General features: G+C 42.3%; 1 protein-coding gene across 6 annotated transcripts in view; it reads right to left on the bottom strand.

Annotated features, from left to right (window-relative positions):
• The window catches only part of ENOX1 (ecto-NOX disulfide-thiol exchanger 1), a 332135-nt gene that overhangs the window by 257694 nt on the left and 55682 nt on the right, over window positions 1-18759 (bottom strand). Inside the window, exon 1 of one of the 6 annotated variants that reach the window (XM_081214792.1) lies at window positions 2694-2761. The exons of the other annotated variants lie outside the window; for them this stretch is intronic. Within the exon in view, the coding sequence (XP_081070918.1) occupies window positions 2694-2709 (16 nt within the window). The 5' untranslated portion in view covers window positions 2710-2761. Of the gene's footprint in view, window positions 1-2693; window positions 2762-18759 lie in introns of those variants that run through there. 6 annotated transcript variants of the gene reach the window in all.

The raw sequence follows: 18759 nt of genomic DNA, 5'->3' as shown, positions 1-18759 counted from the left end.
ACACACACACACTGGAATATTACTCAGCCATTAAAAAGAATGAAATAATGCCATTTGCAGCAACATGGATTGACCTAGAGATTGTCATACTGAGTGAAGTACATCAGACAGAGAAAGAGAAATATCGTATGATATCACTTATATAAGGAATCTAAAAAAAAAATATATATATATATATATAATACAAGAGAACTTATTTACAAAGCAGAAATAGACTCATAGACTTAGAGAGTGAACTTATGGTTACCAGGGGGGAAGGGTCAGGGGGAGGGATAGTTAGGGTGTTTGGGATTAACATGTACACACTGCTATATTTAAAATGGATAACAGTCAAGGACCTACTATATAGTACTGGGAAGTCTGCTCAGTATTCTGTAACAACTTAACTGGGAAAAGAATTTGAAAAAGAATAGATACAAGTATATGTATAACTGAATCACTTTGTTGTACACTTGAGACTAACACAACACTGTTAATCAACTATGCTCCAATATAAAATAAAAAGTTAAAAAAAAAAAAAGAAGCAAGAGTGAGACTCAATACTGGGAAGACAGTGGCCAAGATGGCAGAGTAGGAAGACCTGAGCTCACCTCTTCTCACCAGCACACCAAAATTACAACTAGTTACAGAGCAACAATTGATGAGAAAGACCAGAAGAGACCTTCTACAACTGAAGATGTAAGGGAGGAACCACAAGGCAGGTAGGGGGAGCAGAGATGCAGCAAAGGCAAGACCCATATCCCACAAACTGGAGGATAATTACAACTGCAGAGGTTCTCCCCAGCGGGTCCGAGTCCCACATTCTGTTCCCAAGCCCAGGGGGTCTGCACCAGGAGGATAAGCCCCCAGAATGTTTGGCTTTGAAAGGCTAGCAGGGCTTACTTTTGGGAGAGCCAGAGGTCTGTGGGAAATAGACACTCCAGTCAGACCCACCTGTTGATCTTGGAGAGCCTCCCAGAGAGGCAAAAGGCAACTGGAACTCATCCTGTGGATACAGACACTGGTGGCAGCCATTTCTGGGAGTTCGTTCCACCATGAGGACCCTGATGCTGGCAAGTACCATTTTGGAATCCTCCCTCTACCATTTTAGCCTCAGGATCCAGCCCTGCCCCCACCCAATAGCCTGTAGGCACCAATACTAGGATGCCTCAGGCCACGCAGCAGCTGGGAAGGGACACAGCTCCGTCCATCAGCAGACAGGCTGCCTAAAGATCCCCTGAGCCCACAGCTACCCCAAGACCTGGCCTTATCTACCAGAGCGCTCAGGACCTGGTGCTACCTACCCAGGCACTAGCCCCAGGAACACCAGCAACCTGCAGTCAAAGATCCCGAGACCCAGCTCCACTCACCAGTGGGCCAGCAATAGCCCAGGGACCAGCCTCAGTTCCTAGTGGGCAGGCGCCAGCCCCAGGAACCCCTACGCCCCAGCCCCGCCCACCAGCAGGCCGACGTCAGTTCTGAGACACCTTGGACCCCTCATCCAGCCACCCCAAGACCCAACCCCCCTCACTAACAGATCAACACCAACTATGGGACACGCAGACGCTGCAGCCAGCTGTGTCAGAAACTGATCCCACCCACCAGCAGGCTGATACTAGATCTGGGACCCTTGGTCCCAGAACTACCCACCCTAGAACCTAGCTCTGCCTACCAGTGGGCTAGCAGCCTCCACACAAGGCAGGGCCTGGCAACCAACAGGGCTGGGAAGCCAGCCTGCCAGACTGCCCATGGTAGTCAGCCCACCACAAGAGAAGGACCCATGAAGCCCACTTCAGGGGCACCCCTAAAGCCTATAGACAGCTCTGGTGACCAGCAGGAAGTGCACTGCCAGGATGCCTAGGACGTCTCCTACCAAAGGCCACTTCTCCAAGGTTGGGAGATATAACTAACCTTACAAACACACAGAAATAAAACCAGTAAACCAGGTAAAATGAGGTGACAGAGGAATATGTTCCAAACGAGAGAACAAGAGAAAACCCCAGAAGAACTGAGTGGAGATGAGCAATCTACCCAATAAAGAGTTCAAGGTAATGATCGTGAAGATGTTCAAAGAACTCGGGAGAAGGTGGGACGGACAGAGTCAGACGTTAGAAGCTTTCAACAAAGAGTGAAAAAATATAAAGAAGAACCAAACAGAAATGAAGAATATAATAACTGAAATAAAAAGTACACTAGAAGGAATCAACAGGAGATTAGAAGACACAGAGGAATGGATCAGCAAGCCGGAAGACAGAGTAGTGGAGATCACTGACTCTCAACAGAAAAAAGAATAAAAATAAAGCAGGGCAGTTGAAGAGGCCTTTGGGGTAACATCAAGTGTACTAACATTCATATTATAGGGGTCCCAGAAGGAGAAGAGAAAGAAAAAGGGGCAGAGAACATATTTGGAGACATAATATCTGAAAACTTCCCTAACCTAGGAAAGGAAACAGACATCCAGGTCCAGGAAGCACAGAGTCCCAGACACGATCAACCCAAAGAGGACCAGACGAAGACATGTAATTAAAACGGCAAAAGTTAAAGATAAGGAGATAATATTAAAAGCATCAAAAGAAGAGCAACAAGTTACATACAAGGGAACACCCATAAGGCTGTCAGCCGATTCTTCAGCGGAAATTCTGCAGGCCAGAAGGGAGTGGCATCATATATTTAAAGCAATGAAAGGGGAAAACCTACAACCAAACATACTCTACCTGGCAAGGCTTTCATTCAGATGTGATGGAGAGATCAGAAGTTTAACAGATAACAACATCTTGTAATGGCCTATAATGGAGGGGAGTGAAAATGCAGGATGGTTAAAATGCATTTGAATTTATGAAATCAGCAGCTCAATCCTGAAACCAATGTAATATGATACTAGGTTAAACGCTACCCACTTTACTCTCTTGAAAATCTGAGTTTGTAGCAAGTTTATCAGGATGAGGTCATTTGACTTTGAGAACTTAGTGCAACTCTGAAACTACCCATAATGACTACTGGAATCCCAAGGAGTTGGTGTCAGTTTTAAAATGACAACTTACTAGGTGTGTGACTAGGGGAAAAAGACAAAGGGTGAGAGTAATCTTCATATATTAGGAGAAAAGCAGACATATATGATGGACTAGGTTAGTTAAGTAATACACCCCCCCCAAAAAAAAATGGAATTAGGACCAGTGGGAGGGGATACAGCAAACCAGTTTCAGGTTCATTCACTCTTTTTCCTACTCACTCAGTGAATATTTAGTTAACTCCTACTGTCTGTAGCAGCATTTTAAGTTCTAGGCAAACAAAAACTCACTCCAAAGAGGGCTGGCCCAGATAGGTAGGTCAGTATATAGGTATGCACATAGACAAAGGGGTACATTCATTAAAACACAGGTTAATACAAAGAACAGAGAGGAAGACTCAATCAACTCTGCCAGTGGAAGTGATTTTAGATTTTCTTGAAGGACGAATGAAGGTGAAAACTGGAATAAGAAGTGTTTCAGGCATTGACAACATTATGAGCAAAGATGCTTAGCTGAAAAGTGCATGGTGTGGTATAGAAATGAGTGTTTTTAATCGCCTGGAGTTTGTGGGGCAAATGGTGAAATGGTGGGGAATGATGCTGAAAACATAGGCACGGGCCAAGCTAGGGACTTTGATCTCCACAGGCAATGAAGACCAAACAGTGTTTTAAAGTGGGAGCGATAGGATCAAATTTGTAATTTAGAAACCTTCTCAGAGTAAACTGAGGGTCAGCCCACAGGGAGAGAAGCTTGGGGGAGGGGAATTCTAAAGTAATTCCTGGAGCCCAGGCAAAATGGGGCAGTGGCAGTGGAGATGGAGAGAGGGAATAGACTGAGAGAAACTTTTGGAGACAGAGAGATAGGACTGGAGGAGCGGTCAGAAAACACAGATGACGGTACAAGAAGGTTTAGTTCAAAAGGAGGACAATGTGAGTTCTCCACAGAGCAGTCAAATGCTTCCACTGCTGAACTTATATAGTATACAAAGCCATGTTTGTCCCTAGGCAGACACGTGCTTCTCTCAGTAGCCACAGAACTAGCCTCTGTGCCTGGCACACCATGGTTCTCAGCCTTTGACGGACACCAGAGTCACCTGAGGAAGTTTTTACAAATGCCTATGCTGGTTTCCACCCTCAGATTTTTAAACAAACCCTCAGTAGATCTGATGTGAGGTCCAGACATTTTAAAAAACAGCTCCAAAAGAGATTCTGATGTGCACCAAAATTTGGCAGCCACGGGAGCACGGAGTGGATAAATAACAGATTCATTAATTAAAAGAAGAAAGGGAAAGAGAGAAGGCTTCCTTCAGTTTTTGAAAGCAGCAGCTGGTTGACCTTCTATACTCAACAGTATAGTGTCGGCTGGCAAGTCTACAAGATGCCCTTTCAGATCTTCCAATTTCAAGGGTTCATGAACGTGCTGTTACAGAATCCCTGGCTTTGACCCTTGCAGAGAGAGCACCAGCTAAGTGGTTGTTGGCCTGACTTGGAGAATCTTTTCTTATATCTCTTCCATGATTAATGACCATCCTCTCTTATGGCAACCTGTTCTTTAACTTCATAACATTTTGTGTATTTGTTAATACATATTTTTCTCCATTTGTTTCCCTCTCAATGCCTGTCTCTTCTACTAGACTGAAGTTCCATACAGGCAGGCATTCTGTTTCTTTTGCTCACGATTGTGTGTCCAGCACCTACCTAGCAAAACACAGGTGCTCAGTGAATAAATGAGCAATGAGCCAGACTTTTCTCATGAAATATTTAGGCCACACTGCAACACTTTCAATATGCCTACAGATCTGTCAGGAGGGTATTATAGACAGAGGAAACAGTTTCAGAAGTATTAAAATCACAAACAGCTGCAGACAAGATATTTTTAGATTTTCTACCATGAGAAAACACCTTAGTTCCAAAAACTGTGATGTTCTATAGGATACCTCCTTAAACAAAATGAGTCAAATTTTAAAATACGGAATAAATAAAAGGGTGAAATAGGGACAGGTGTTTAACCTAGGAAATATAATTTAAGCCCTTGTCCTGTTCCTTATCTAGATCTAAAAAGTCATACCCTCACAGTCTGATGAATCTGGGCCTTTCATACCATTTATGTGTTAATTACCAGGTCTGACAATTAGGCACAGAACAATGGGGAACATCCTGAAGTTCATACTGGCAGAGCAATTAAAGAAGTAGAAACAGGCTAACTTCAAGAGCCAGAAACGTAAAACATCTCTATACTAATTTTCATCAACGTGCTCCTATATGTTTGAACAGTAGTAACTGCCGACAATAGTTACTAGGATATTTAACGAACTCATGACTTTTTTTTTTTTTTTTTTTTTTTGCGGTACGCGGGCCTCTCACTGTCGTGGCCTCTCCCGCTGTGGAGCACAGGCTCCAGACGTGCAGACTCAGTGGCCATGGCTCACGGGCCCAGCTGCTCCATGGCATGTGGGATCTTCCCGGACTGGGGCACGAACCCGTGTCCCCTGCATCGGCAGGCGGACTCTCAACCACTGCACCACCAGGGAAGCCCCCTCGTGACTTTTTTAAACATTTTACTACCTTGAGAGGTAATGTGATTTTTTTTCTTTTACAAAAAAAAAATTATCAAAACCAGAATTCTACTTTTCCTAAAATTTGCCAGGCACCAACTATATGCTACCACTTTCACGTTTAAATTCTCATCCGATTCTCACAACCACTGTATAGATCAGGAAATAAAAAAATCAGAGTTACCTTAGATGTATGCCTAAAACTGGAATACTGTAAGAAGTGTTAACTACAATTAAAAAATTCATTGAAGAATCATGTTAATCCAGGTGAAAATGTATACTATATTTATAAAAGCATATTTTTATTAAAATGGAAAATTTAAACTTCAATCATTGGAATGATAGAATACTATGTTCTAATTAATGATATAATTTCATTTACTAAGGGGAAAATAATATTGTTTCAACTGATGTTATCAAAAGGACATTAAGACCAGTGATAGGATTATATTGACAGCATGTGGCCTTCGATATGATACACTGAGAAGTGTGTATCGCCTCTGTGGTATCTTTGCCAAAATTGTATAACCTCAATTTAGTTGTAAGAGAACATCAGACAAACCCAAATCAAGACATCTAAGCAGTACTCTTCAAAAATGTCACAACTGACAGAGTAATGGCATGGTTTGGGAGCAGAGATGATGCTTGGGAGGAGAATGACACACCTCATCATGAAACAATGGCTGCAGAACTTCCAGGCCATACAGCCTCATACCAAACCCTCTAGCCAAAGCCATGTGGCTGACAGGGTCTTGGTGCTTCAGATGGGTATCAGGCCTGAGCCTCTGAGGTGGGAGAGCCGAGTTAAGGACACTGGTCTACCAGAGACCTCCCGACCCCACGTAATATCAAATGGCAAAAGCTCTCCCAGAGATCTCCATCTCAATGCTAACACTCAGCTCCACTCAACAACCAGCAAACTACAGTGATGGACACTCTATGCCAAACAACTAGCAAGACAGGAACACAACCCCACCCATTAGAAGACAGACTGCCTAAATTCATAATAAGTTAACAGACACCCCAAAACACACCACCAGACGCAGTCCTGCCCACCAGAAAGACAAGATCCAGCCTCATCCACCAGAACATAGACACCAGTCCCCTCCACCAGGAAGCCTACAAAACCCACTGAACCAACCTTACCCACTGGGGGCAGACACCAAAAACAATGGGAACTACGAACCTGCAGCCTGGAAAAGGAGATCACAAACACAGTAAGTTAAGCAAAATGAGAAGACAGAGAAATACACAGCAGATGAAGGAGCAAGGTAAAAACACACGAGACTAAACAAATCAAGAGGAAATAGGCAGTCTACCTGAAAAAGAATTCAAAGTCATGATAGTAAAGATGATCAAAAATCTTGGAAATAGAATGGACAAAATACAAGAAAAGTTTAACAAGGACCTAGAAGAAGTAAAGAGGAAACAAACAATGATGAACAGCAAAATAAATGAAATGAAAAATTCTCTAGAAGGAATCAATAGCAGAATAGCTGAGGCAGAAAAATGGATACGTGACATGGAAGATAAAATAGTGGAAATAACTACCGCAGGGCAGAATAAAGAAAAAAGAAAGAAAAGAATTGAGGACAGTCTCAGAGACCTCTGGGACAACATTAAACGCACCAACATTCGAACTATAGGGGTCCCAGAAGAAGAAAAGAAGAAGAAAGGGGCTGAGAAAATATTTGAACAGATTATAGTTGAAAACTTCCCTAATATGGGAAAGGAAATAGTCAATCAAGTCCAGAAAGTGCAGAGAGTCCCATACAGGGTAAATCAAAGGAGAAACATGCCAAGACACATATTAATCAAACTATCAAAAATAAAATACAAATAAAAAATATTAAAAGCAGCAAGGGAAAAACAACAAATAACATACAAAGGAAGCCCCACAAGGTTAACAGCTGATCTTTCAGCAGAAACTCTGCAAGCCAGAAGGGACTGGAAGGACATATTTAAAGGGATGAAAGGGAAAAACCTACAACCAAGATTACTCTACCCAGCAACATTCTCATTCAGAATTGATGGCGAAATTAAAACCTTTACAGCCAAGCAAAAGCTAAGAGCATTCAGCACCACCAAACCAGCTTTACAACAAATGCTAAAGGAACTTCTCTACGCAGGAAGCACAAGGGAAGGAAAAGACCCACAAAAACAAACCCAAAACAATTAGGAAGATGGTAATAGGAATATACATATCGATAACTACCTTAAATGTAAATGGATTAAATGCTCCAAGCAAAATACATAGACTGGCTGAATGGATACAAAAACAAGCCCCATATATATGCTTCTATAAGAAACCCACTTCAGAACTAGAGACACATACAGACTGAAAGTGAGGGGATGGAAAAAGATATTCCATGCAAATGAAAATCAAAAGAAAGCTGGAGTAGCAATGCTCATATCAGACAAAATAGACTTTAAAATAAAGCCTATTACAAGAGACAAACAAGGACACTATGTAATGACCAAGGGATCAATCCAAGAGGAAGATATAACAGTTGTAAATATTTAGGCACCCCACATAGGAGCACCTCAATACATAAGGCAAATGCTAACAGCCATAGAAAGGGAAACCAACAGTAACACAGTAATAGTAGGGTACTTAACAACCCCTTTCACCAATGGACAGATCATCCAAAATGAAAATAAATAAGGAAACACAAGCTTTAAATGATACATTAAACAAAATGGACTTAACTGATATTTATAGGACATTCCATCAAAAACAACAGAATACACTTTCTTCTCAACTGCTCATGGAACATTCTCCAGGACAGATCACATCTTGGGTCACAAGTCAAGCCTTGGTAAATTTAAGAAAATTGAAATCGTATCAAGTATCTTTCCAACCACAACACTATGAGACTAGATATCAATTACAGGAAAAAATCTGTAAAAACTACAAACACATGGAAGATAAACAATACACTACTAAACAACCAAGAGATCACTGAAGAAATCAAAGAGGAAATCCAAAAATACCTAGAAACAAATGACAATGAAAACATGAAGACCCAAAATCTATGGGATGCAGCAAAAGCAGTTCTAAGAGGGAAGTTTATAGCAATGCAATCCTACCTCAAGAAACCAGAAAACTCTCAAATAAACAACCTAACATTACACCTAACGCAATTACAGAAAGAAGAACAAAAACCCCCTAAAGTTAGCAGAAAGACAGAAATCATAAAGATCAGATCAGAAATAAATGAAACAGAAATGAAAGAAATGATAGCAGAGATCAATAAAACTAAAACCTGGTTCTTTGAGAAGATAAACAAAATTGAGAAACCATTAGCCAGACTCATCAAGAAAAAAAGGGAGAAGACTCAAATCAATAGAATTAGAAATGAAAAAGGAGAAGTAACAACTGACACTGCAGAAATACAAAGGATCAGGAGAGATTACTACAAGCAACTCTATGCCAATAAAATGGACAACCTGGAAGAAATGGACAAATTCTTAGAAAAGAACAACTTCCCAAGACGAAACCAGGAAGAAATAGAAAATATAAACAGACCAATCACAAGCACTGAAATTGAAACTGTGATTAAAAATCTTTCAACAAACAAAAGCCCAGGACAAGATGGCTTCACAGGTGAATTCCATCAAACATTTAGAGAAAAACTAACACCCATCCTTCTCAAACTCTTCGAAAATATAGCAGAGGAGGAACACTCCTAAACTCATTCTATGAGGCCACCATCATCCTGATACCAAAACCAGACAGATGTCACAAAGAAAGAAAAGTACAGGCCAATAACACTGATGAACATAGATGCAAAAATCCTCAACAAAATACTAGCAAACAGAATCCAACAGCACATTAAAAGGACCATACACCATGATCAAGTGGGGTTTATCCCAGGAATGCAAGGATTACTCAATATATGCAAATCAATCAATATGGTACGATACACTATATTAACAAATTGAAGGAGAAACACCTTATGATCATCTCAATAGAGGCAGAAAAAGCTTTTGACAAAATTCAACACCCATTTATGATAAAAACCCTGCAGAAAGTAGGCATAGAGGGAACTTACTTGAATATAATAAAGGCCATACATGCCAAACCCAAAGCCAACATCGTTCTCAATGGTGAAAAACTGAAACCATTTCCAGTAGGATCAGGAACAAGACAAGAACAAGACAAGACACTCTCACTGTTATTATTCCACATAGTTTTGGAAGTTTTAGCCACAGCAAGCAGAGAAGAAAAAGAAATAAAAGGAATACAAATCGGAAAAGAAGAAGTAAAACTGTTACTATTTGCAGATGACACGATATTATACATAGAGAATCCTACAGATGCTACCAGAAAACTACTAGAGCTAATCAATGAATCTAGTAAAGTAGCAGGATACAAAGCTAATGCACAGAAATCTCTTGCATTTCTATACACTACTGATGAAAAATTTGAAGGAGACATTAAGGAAACACTCCCATTTACCACTGCAACAACCAGAATAAAATACCTGGGAATAAACCTACCTAAGGAGACAAAAGACCTGTATGCAGAAAACTATAAGACACTGATGAAAGAAATTAAAGATGATATAAACAGATGGAGAGATATACCGTGTTCTTGGATTAGACGAATCAACATTGTGAAAATGACAATACTACCCAAAGCAATCTACAGATTCAGGGCAATCCCTATCAAACTAACAATGCCATTATTCACATAACGAGAACAAAAAATTTCACAGTTTGTATGGAACCACAAAAGACCCCAAATAGTCAAAGCCGTCTTGAGAAAGACAAATGGAGCTGGAGGGACTTCCCTGGTGGTGAAGTGGTTGAGAGTCTGCCTGCCGATGCAGGGGACACGGGTTCGTGCCCCGGTCCAGGAAGATCCCACATGCCGTGGAGTGCCTGGGCCCGTGAGCCATGGCTGCTGAGCCTGCGTGTCTGGAGCCTGTGCTCCGCAACGGGAGAGGCCACAACAGTGAGAGGCCTGCATACGGCAAAAAAAAAAAAAAAAAAGAAAAAGAAGAAAAATGGAGCTGGAAGAATCAGGCTCCTTGACTTCAGACTATACTACAAAGCTACAGTAATCAAGACAGTGTAGTACTGGCACAAAAATGGAATATAGAGCAATGGAACAGGATAGAAAGCCCAGGGATAAACCCACGCACATATGGTCACCTTATCTCTGATAAAGGAAGCAAGCATATACAATGGAGAAAAGACAGCCTCTTCGGTAAGTGATGCTGGGAAAACTGGACAGCTACATGTAAAAGAATGAAATTAGAACACTCTCTAACTCCATACACAAAAATAAACTCGAAATGGATTAAAGACCTAAAAGTAAGGCCAGATACTATAAAACTCTTAAGAGGAAAACACAGGCAGAAGACTCTGTAACATAAATCACAGCAAGATCCTTTTTGACCCACCTCCTAGAGAAATGGAAATAAAAACAAAAATAAACAAATGGGACCTAATGAAACTTAAAAGCTTTTGCACAGCAAAGGAAACCATAAACAAGATGAAAAGAGAACCCTCAGAATGGCAGAAAATATTTGCAAACAAAGCAACTGACAAAGGATTAATCTTCAAAATTTACAAGCAGCTCATGCATCTCAATATCAAAAAAATAAACAACCCAATCCAAAGTGGGCAGAAGACCTAAATAGACATTTCTCCAAAGAAGATATACAGATCACCAGCAGACACATGAAAGGATGCTCAACATCATTAATTATTAGAGAAATGCAAATCAAAACTACAATGGGGTATCACCTCACACCAGTCAGAAAGGCCATCATCAAAAAATCTACAAACATTAAATGTTGGAGAGGGTGTGGAGAAAAGGGAACCCTCTTGCACTGTTGGTGGGAACGTAAATTGATACAGCCACTATGGAGAACAGTATGGAGGTTCCTTTGTAAACTAAAAATACGACCCAGCAATCCCACTACTGGGCATATACCCTGAGAAAACCATAATTCAGAAAGAGTCATAATTCACAAAGAACCATAACCACAATGTTCATTGCAGCTCTATTTACAATAGCCAGGACATGGAAGCAACCTAAGTGTCCATCGACAGATGAATGGATAAAGAAGATGTGGCACATATATACAATGGAATATTAGTCAGCTATATAAAGAAACGAAATTGAGTTATTTGTAGTGAGGTGGTGGACCTAGAGTCTGTCATACAGAGTGAAGTAAGTCAGAAAGAGAAAAACAAATACTGTATGCTAACACACATATATATGGAATCTAAAAAAAAGAAAAAATGGTACTGAAGAACCTAGGGGCAAGACAGGAATAAAGATGCAGACCTACTAGAGAATGGACTTGAGGACACGGGGAGGGGGAAGGGTATGCTGGGACGAAGTGAAAGAGTGGCATGGACATATATACACTACCAAACGTAAAACAGATAGCTAGTGGGAAGCAGACACATAGCACAGGGAGATCAGCTCGGTGCTTTGTGTCCACCTAGAGGGGTGGGATAGGGAGGGTGGGAGGCAGACGCAAGAGGGAGATATGAGGATACATGTATATGTATAACTGATTCACTTTGTTATAAAGCGGAAACTAACACACCATTGTAAAGCAATTACACTCCAATAAAGATGTTTAAAAAAGTAAAAATAAAGCTACAATAAAAAAATCACAATTATGAAAAACAAAGAAAGAATACAGAACTGTCCTATTCATATTTTATATCTCTGATTATTCTGATCATCATTCTGAAGATCAGTAGTCAATACATAGTACTGGATGTATAAATGTAGTTTTAAGAAATTGGAATAATTCCTTATTGCATCCTAGGTATTAGCTAAATTCTACGATGTAAGCCTGTTTTTATATTATTTGCAATTTCCCCCGAACAGCTGTAATCAAAAAAAGGATTCTCTATTAACTAGAGACTTCAGTTAACTGATTGAAAATTACTTTATGCTAAGCTAAATCTGTGTCATTTCTTACAAAGGCTGTACGTCTTTCTAAATCAGTATCTCAGCTCAGATTATTAGAATTATGATGGTTGTTGCCACTGTCCAAACAGGAAAGCAGGCAGATGAGAAAAGGAGAACAAAAAGAGAGAGGGGGGAATTGAAGCAAGGAGGAAGGAAATGCTATTCCCTTGAAACACATTCATTAACCTAGGATTACTGCTAGAAGCTCCAGGCTAGAAGTGAGCAGCTTGCTTCTAAACAGATTTTAATTTTTAATCCAGTGGAATAGGTCAGATGCCACTCTGGCACCTGGAGGCCCATCCCAGAACCTACCTGCCCCAAGGCAGTACGGGGCGTCTGCTCGTAATGGTCACTTTTGGGTAAACACAACCTCCAGGCAACCACGTGGCTCTGCGTGTCCTCATCCCAAGGACCAGCAATCAAAGTTGGATGAGCTCTCACAATGAGGTAGGGGGTTTCTCCTTAGATATTTTTTAGGAGTGAGAAAAGACACAGCCAATAAAACCATTTTTTAAAGTGGAGGTTGGAGGGGGGATATCTATGTTTGAAATTCTAATAAATAGAGATCAGCTTTACTACTTAATTAAAATTGGGTGGAGGCATATACGTTGGTCCAAATGTGATGCTCACGAGAGAAATGTCCAGGCACGAGAAAGATCTCCTGGGAAATTGAACGCCTAAATGCAGGGAGAATTGAACGCCTAAATGTAGGGAGAATTGAACAGAGCAGGCCCCGTGCTTCCACAGGTGGCACTAAAGCAAGCAAAGATGAACTGGGTGTGACCGATTCCCAAGCCCTCCACAGACCTAAGATCAGCTGCGTATTAGCATAGGCAGGCCTCAGCTGTCCATGAAAATGAGAGCGCATATTTAAAGTTGCATTTTAATTTAAAAGGTACTCAACATTTCTCATCTTGTTCACTGAAAAAGGCCAACACCCGCGTGCTTTACTGATGCACTGCAGAACCACAGTCTAAAAGAACTAGGTTTGCCACGTGGCATTTGCTGAGGATGTGTTAAATGCATAGTTTCAGAGCCAAGAATATCGTTTTTCAAACTCAGTGAATGCATTAATAAAGGACTTCTGCTGTGCCCACCACCGGGGGGTGGGAGAAGAGATGGCGGTGGCCCTGCACCCTGAATGCAAAGGGACAATGACTAAGTCATTCACTATAAACTCTAACAGCAGTAACCCCAAACTTACACTCCTCCGCCCCTCTCTTCAATTCCCTTTGGCCAATCTAGAAAAAGGGAAAATGGAAACCTTTAAATAAAACTCGTATAAAACTTTAGTTCCCAGCACAACATCTTCGGTTCTTCGGATGGTAAGTATTTCACTGAGATGGGTGCCTGGTCCCCTTTTCCACATTCCGGGACTGCGTAAGCCTTCACATCAGCCCCCAGCTCTACTTGCAGACCAAGAGTATAACATACTGACTCCTTCCAAGAAGATTTGTGTTAAAATCATTAAATGCCCACACAAGTAATTTTTAAATTAACTGAACCAGAAATAATGCATAATACATATCAATTTTATGACAGTGAGAAGTTATTCACTTTTAGTAAGCCAAGAATATCTGTTGTATAAATTAAAACCTTAGCAGTACGTCCAGTGTTTTAAATAGACTATGGAAAAGCATGAAATTTATGCCAGGTGAATTTTGAATATAGGGGAGCTTTTATCATTCTAGGAAAAATACTCCTCTACAACAGGCAAATTCTCTGGTAAGTCCAGAAATGATCCATTTTACTTGGAAAATTATCCTCTTTCACTTGGAAAAATATTGTCTTTAAATTGCTCCCTTAGTGCATTTTTTTTGCGGGGGGCTGGTACGCAGGCCTCTCATTGCTGTGGCCTCTCCCGTTGCGGAGCACAGGCTCCAGACGCGCAGGCTCAGCGGCCATGGCGCACGGGCCCAGCCGCTCCGCGGCATGTGGGATCCTCCCAGACCGGGGCACGAACCCATGTGCCCTGCATTGGCAGGCAGATTCTTAACCACTGCACCACCAGGGAAGCCGTCCCTTAGTGCATTTTAAAACCTAACTTGATTTACAGACATCACTTTTATATACAACTTTTCTAGAACATATCTTTTACACAAGGCAAAGTGAATTGGTGACAAAAATTTCTATCCCGTTAAGATGTGGGGAGCAAACACATGACCAGTATCCCCAGATGCAGGCAATCTATGCTGAGTTTTATGTAACACTTTCCCCTTAAAAATAAGAATGTAAAATTCTTGCCTCAGAACATTTCAGAAGACCATAGTTTTAAAATTATACCTTCACTTGACACACTTTCCAAAAGCTCAGAACCCTGATGTTACAAGAGCTGATGCTGCCATCATTTGAGTCGACCCCATACATACGTACAGAACTCCCAGGGCACCTCACCTGCTGTGCTGAGCAGGTGATGCAAGATGACTACCGTCTGTCCTCCTTCAAGTAGCCTGCGACTGGTCTGGTGGGACAGACACATGTATACCTGGTTGTAATGTGCTGGGATTATATTCTCGTGGTATGAATCAAATGCTCCAGCAGCACAGAGTAAAGAGTGAGGATTCTGGAAGGGAACATGGGAGTAGGGAGGGTAGATGCTCAGCAGAAGAGATGACATTTGAGCTGGGTCTTAAAGGATGAAGAAGATGAGGCCAGGCAGGGGAGAGCATCCCAAGCCAGAGAAAAAAAACAAAAACAAAAAATCAACCCATCCATACCAAGGGTTTAAAATCAGACTTTTAAAGGTGTTTTCCTTCAAAAAGATTCAAGTTTGAGAAGTCTAACATGATGTAAGAATCACAAACTAGATGGTTCCTTTCTCACTGGCCTGCCCTTCTCACAAGCACCCTAGATGGTTAGAAGCACATGTAACAAGAAGGAGAGGACTTAAAGTACCTCGGTAGAAACCGAGAGAGAATGATTCCATAACTGAAGTAATAGTCGGAATTAGCACTGTAGGTTTGTGAGTGAGAAGTGCTACCAATGAAATCAGGAAAAGCATACTGCAATAATCATGCCTTTTCGGTCTGTTTAAAATACAAGTTAAATTGATCTCATTAACAGGGTCTGCTAAGAAAAAGGTCTGCCAAGAGCTAACAGCTACAGGGTGTGTAAGAATTTTGCTCTGCGCTGGGTCCTATTAGTCGGAAGGGAGGAGAGTAAGGGGAAACCCATCATTTTCTCCCAGTCATTTAATCACATTGGTCTCTTGAATAGAGATAAAGGCTGGGCTGCAGACTTCACGTTTTGTACTGTGTCCCTCTTCTGCTACAGAGCGACAAGGAAGGGGGGAAGCAAGGTCTCCTGGGTAGACCCGGACGGAGGAAGCATGAGGCTCTAATGCCCAAGTGAAGATGCTGCTGAAAGGCTGAGACCAAGAAGAGGACGAGACTTTGATGGGTTTTCACAGGGCCTAGAAGCTAACGAAACTGGAGTTAAAAACCTAAAGGAAATTTAAGTCAGCTGGAGACTAAATATAATAGGTTATAGTTTTGCTTATTCATTTTATAAAAGTTAATTCATTCATATTGGTATTTTTTCAAAGAGGTGTGCGTGTACGTGTAAGTGTATGGGTGTGTGCGCCTGTGTGTGAGAGAGAGGTTAAAAAGGTAAACAAACCAAGTGTCTGGATTGTGTTCACTGTTTTCTCTGAGCCATCAACAAGGAGAGCCAAGACGCAGGAAGAGTGTATTTAGGGAGACGTGCCTTGGAGACTTAAACCTCTTATTACTCCCCATGGAAAAGAAGGCAGCTTTGGAGAGCTGAGCGTGTGGCTCCCTAGATCCACGTGTCACCCCCTCCTCCCCGGAGAAGGTGTGCAGACTCTGGGGCTGCCTGGGTCTCGCTAGACTTGGGTTCTGGCTTCTGGCTCAGGGCCTGCTGCTGACTCACTACATGAACTTGGGCTGGTCATGGTTTTCTCAGGTGGAAAGGAAAAGCCAGTGTTTGGATGACACACTTTGCATTGGCTTTCCTCTCCCAATGTTCTCTGATTCGGCAGCACGATGCGATGTTCTAAAGAAATGTTTTCATCCTTCTGGGTTTTACATATTCACATTTGAGAGCCACTGTAATAATAACAATGCCCCATCTAGTGTCAAAACAGGGAATATTGGTTCAGGAGTGCACAGTGAGGAATGGCTCTGTGGTCCTTCATGGCCTCAGGGGTCAGAATGGCAGTGAGCGTAACTGCTGTTCGAGGGGGTCTTTGTCATGTCCCACCCGCCCAACTTGGTGATGCAGGACATTTTGAAAAAGACTGTGTTTTACAGCTTCCATGTTTGACGCACAACACTAGCACGACAGGACTTTTATTAAGGTCACAAGGGATAATCTTTCCTACTCCTTTGACTGGTGGCTATTGCCATCCACATAAAAGAGCCTCTGGGCGATGGAGACGGGCGGGCAGTACCTGCCCGAGGGAAGATCAGAAGGGATCCTGGGCGAGCTGCAAGCAAGTCACCCGATTCTGGCATCTCGCAGACTTAAACCTGGGAGCTCTGCAGGGCTTCAGGCCTCCACCCTCCCCTCTTCGTTTCTTTCTTTCCAAACGCTCCCACAAGGAAAACATCTCCGACCAGCTCACAGCTCACCACACACACTTCCAACTTCCCAGTTCTGTGCAGCTCTGTGCTCTCCTTGCTAAATGCCACCCCACAGGAAAGAAACCGAAGGAGGGAACAACATCGATACAGGGGCAATGCGTGTATCATTTAGACAGACGGTCCTCCTCCTCATGTGTCTGACTCTCCTGTGGCTTTTCTTTGGTCTCCATTAAGTGCCAGGGCAGTTTAATTTAATTTTTATCATATTGCCATGTACAAACCGCTTCATTTTGGAACCTGCCTCCCTCTCAGGACGCAGGTCAGTTTGGCAGAACGGTGTTTATCGCATGCCAGACGCTGTCTTAATGATGTCTGGGCTGAGAGAATGCAATGAGCCCAAACTCAGAAATTCTCTGCCGCGCTGCCCGCTCTGCTCTCAGCCTGTAATCTAGGTGACTAGGAGCACATTTTACTTCCTGTGACCAAGTTCAATGGAAGAGGTTTTCTCCCTGTTTATCATCCTTATGTCTCCTTCTCGTGATGGCTGGACCCATGCCAGCAGCAGGGGCTGAGGTTCTGGAATGCTCACGTGCTGGCTGGGCTGCCGGCTCCAACAACTTACCTTGTCTGATCTGTTCTAACAGGTTGCCTCCACTAGTCTGCCTTGTGTCCTTACCTTCTAGTCAGTCACCTGGAATTCTACCATTTACTGGCCCAGTGTGACTTCTGCTCAGCCCTCTGCCCTGGCTTGTCAGTTTAATGTGCCTCTACATTCCCCAATCAGCTTGATTCTAAGTGGCCCAAATTATCCTGAAGTCCGTTATCACCAGCCCCACATTCCTGCTCCAGGATCTTCACGCCCATCCTGAGGGCGGCACATCCTTTGAGTTCAGAGTGATGGTCTCAGTTCAGTTCCACTGACCAATCCAGGTCTAGCAGCTGTGGTACTCTTGAGTACAACTGTTACCTGGTAACCAGCAACTGGGGTGGTTCCCACAGAAGACTCGCAAATGAGATTTGCCTCAGGGGGCCACCAGAACATAGTGGTGTCTGATGATTACCAGACAAAGAAAACATTTAGAATATTTACTGAAGACCTAGAATGGGGCCTGGCATCCTATGGGGACTCAAAAAAATTTGGCAAACTATGTAAAGACATCTCTCAAATAACAAATTGCAAATGTTGACAGTTACGATTGGATATTGTAAGCTCCCTCAGGATAGAGAATCTGTCTGGGTTTATATCTGCATCCCCAGGGCCCAGCGCAGGGCCTGGCATCTAGCAGAATTGGCAAATATTTGCTGAGTTAGAATGACTTTGTTGAGAAGAGTATGTCAAAGGCACTTTTGGAAGGTATCTAATTTCCCAAGAATTGGGATGAGGCAGGACTTTTGAAGATGCCCCAGACAAAACTATCAGATTGGTTGGAGCCCTGAATCTACATGCTAGGGTGTTCTTGAGGCACCAGAATCTCTGAGTCTATCCAGTGAGTAAGGACCACGACAGGATGGGTGTGGGAACTCTGCAGGACAGTCTATGACCTAACGTATATTTTCTCCTGCTGGTATCCTCGGCACCTTCAGGTTTGACCTGGGATGCAAGAGATTCTACTGGACAGCTACTTATGAGTAAAAAACGGGAATCTGGGTTTGGCCAAGCATCTTCAATGTCTGAAACACATGAGAGTGTGAAACAGCTAAGCTACAGGCCCTCTAATGGAGCCCAGC

The sequence above is a fragment of the Mesoplodon bidens genome, assembly GCF_964165515.1.
Source record: "Mesoplodon bidens genome assembly, chromosome: 17".
In the NCBI taxonomy this organism is placed as follows: domain Eukaryota; kingdom Metazoa; phylum Chordata; class Mammalia; order Artiodactyla; family Ziphiidae; genus Mesoplodon; species Mesoplodon bidens.
This window is presented reverse-complemented; position numbering and strand designations above follow the sequence as displayed.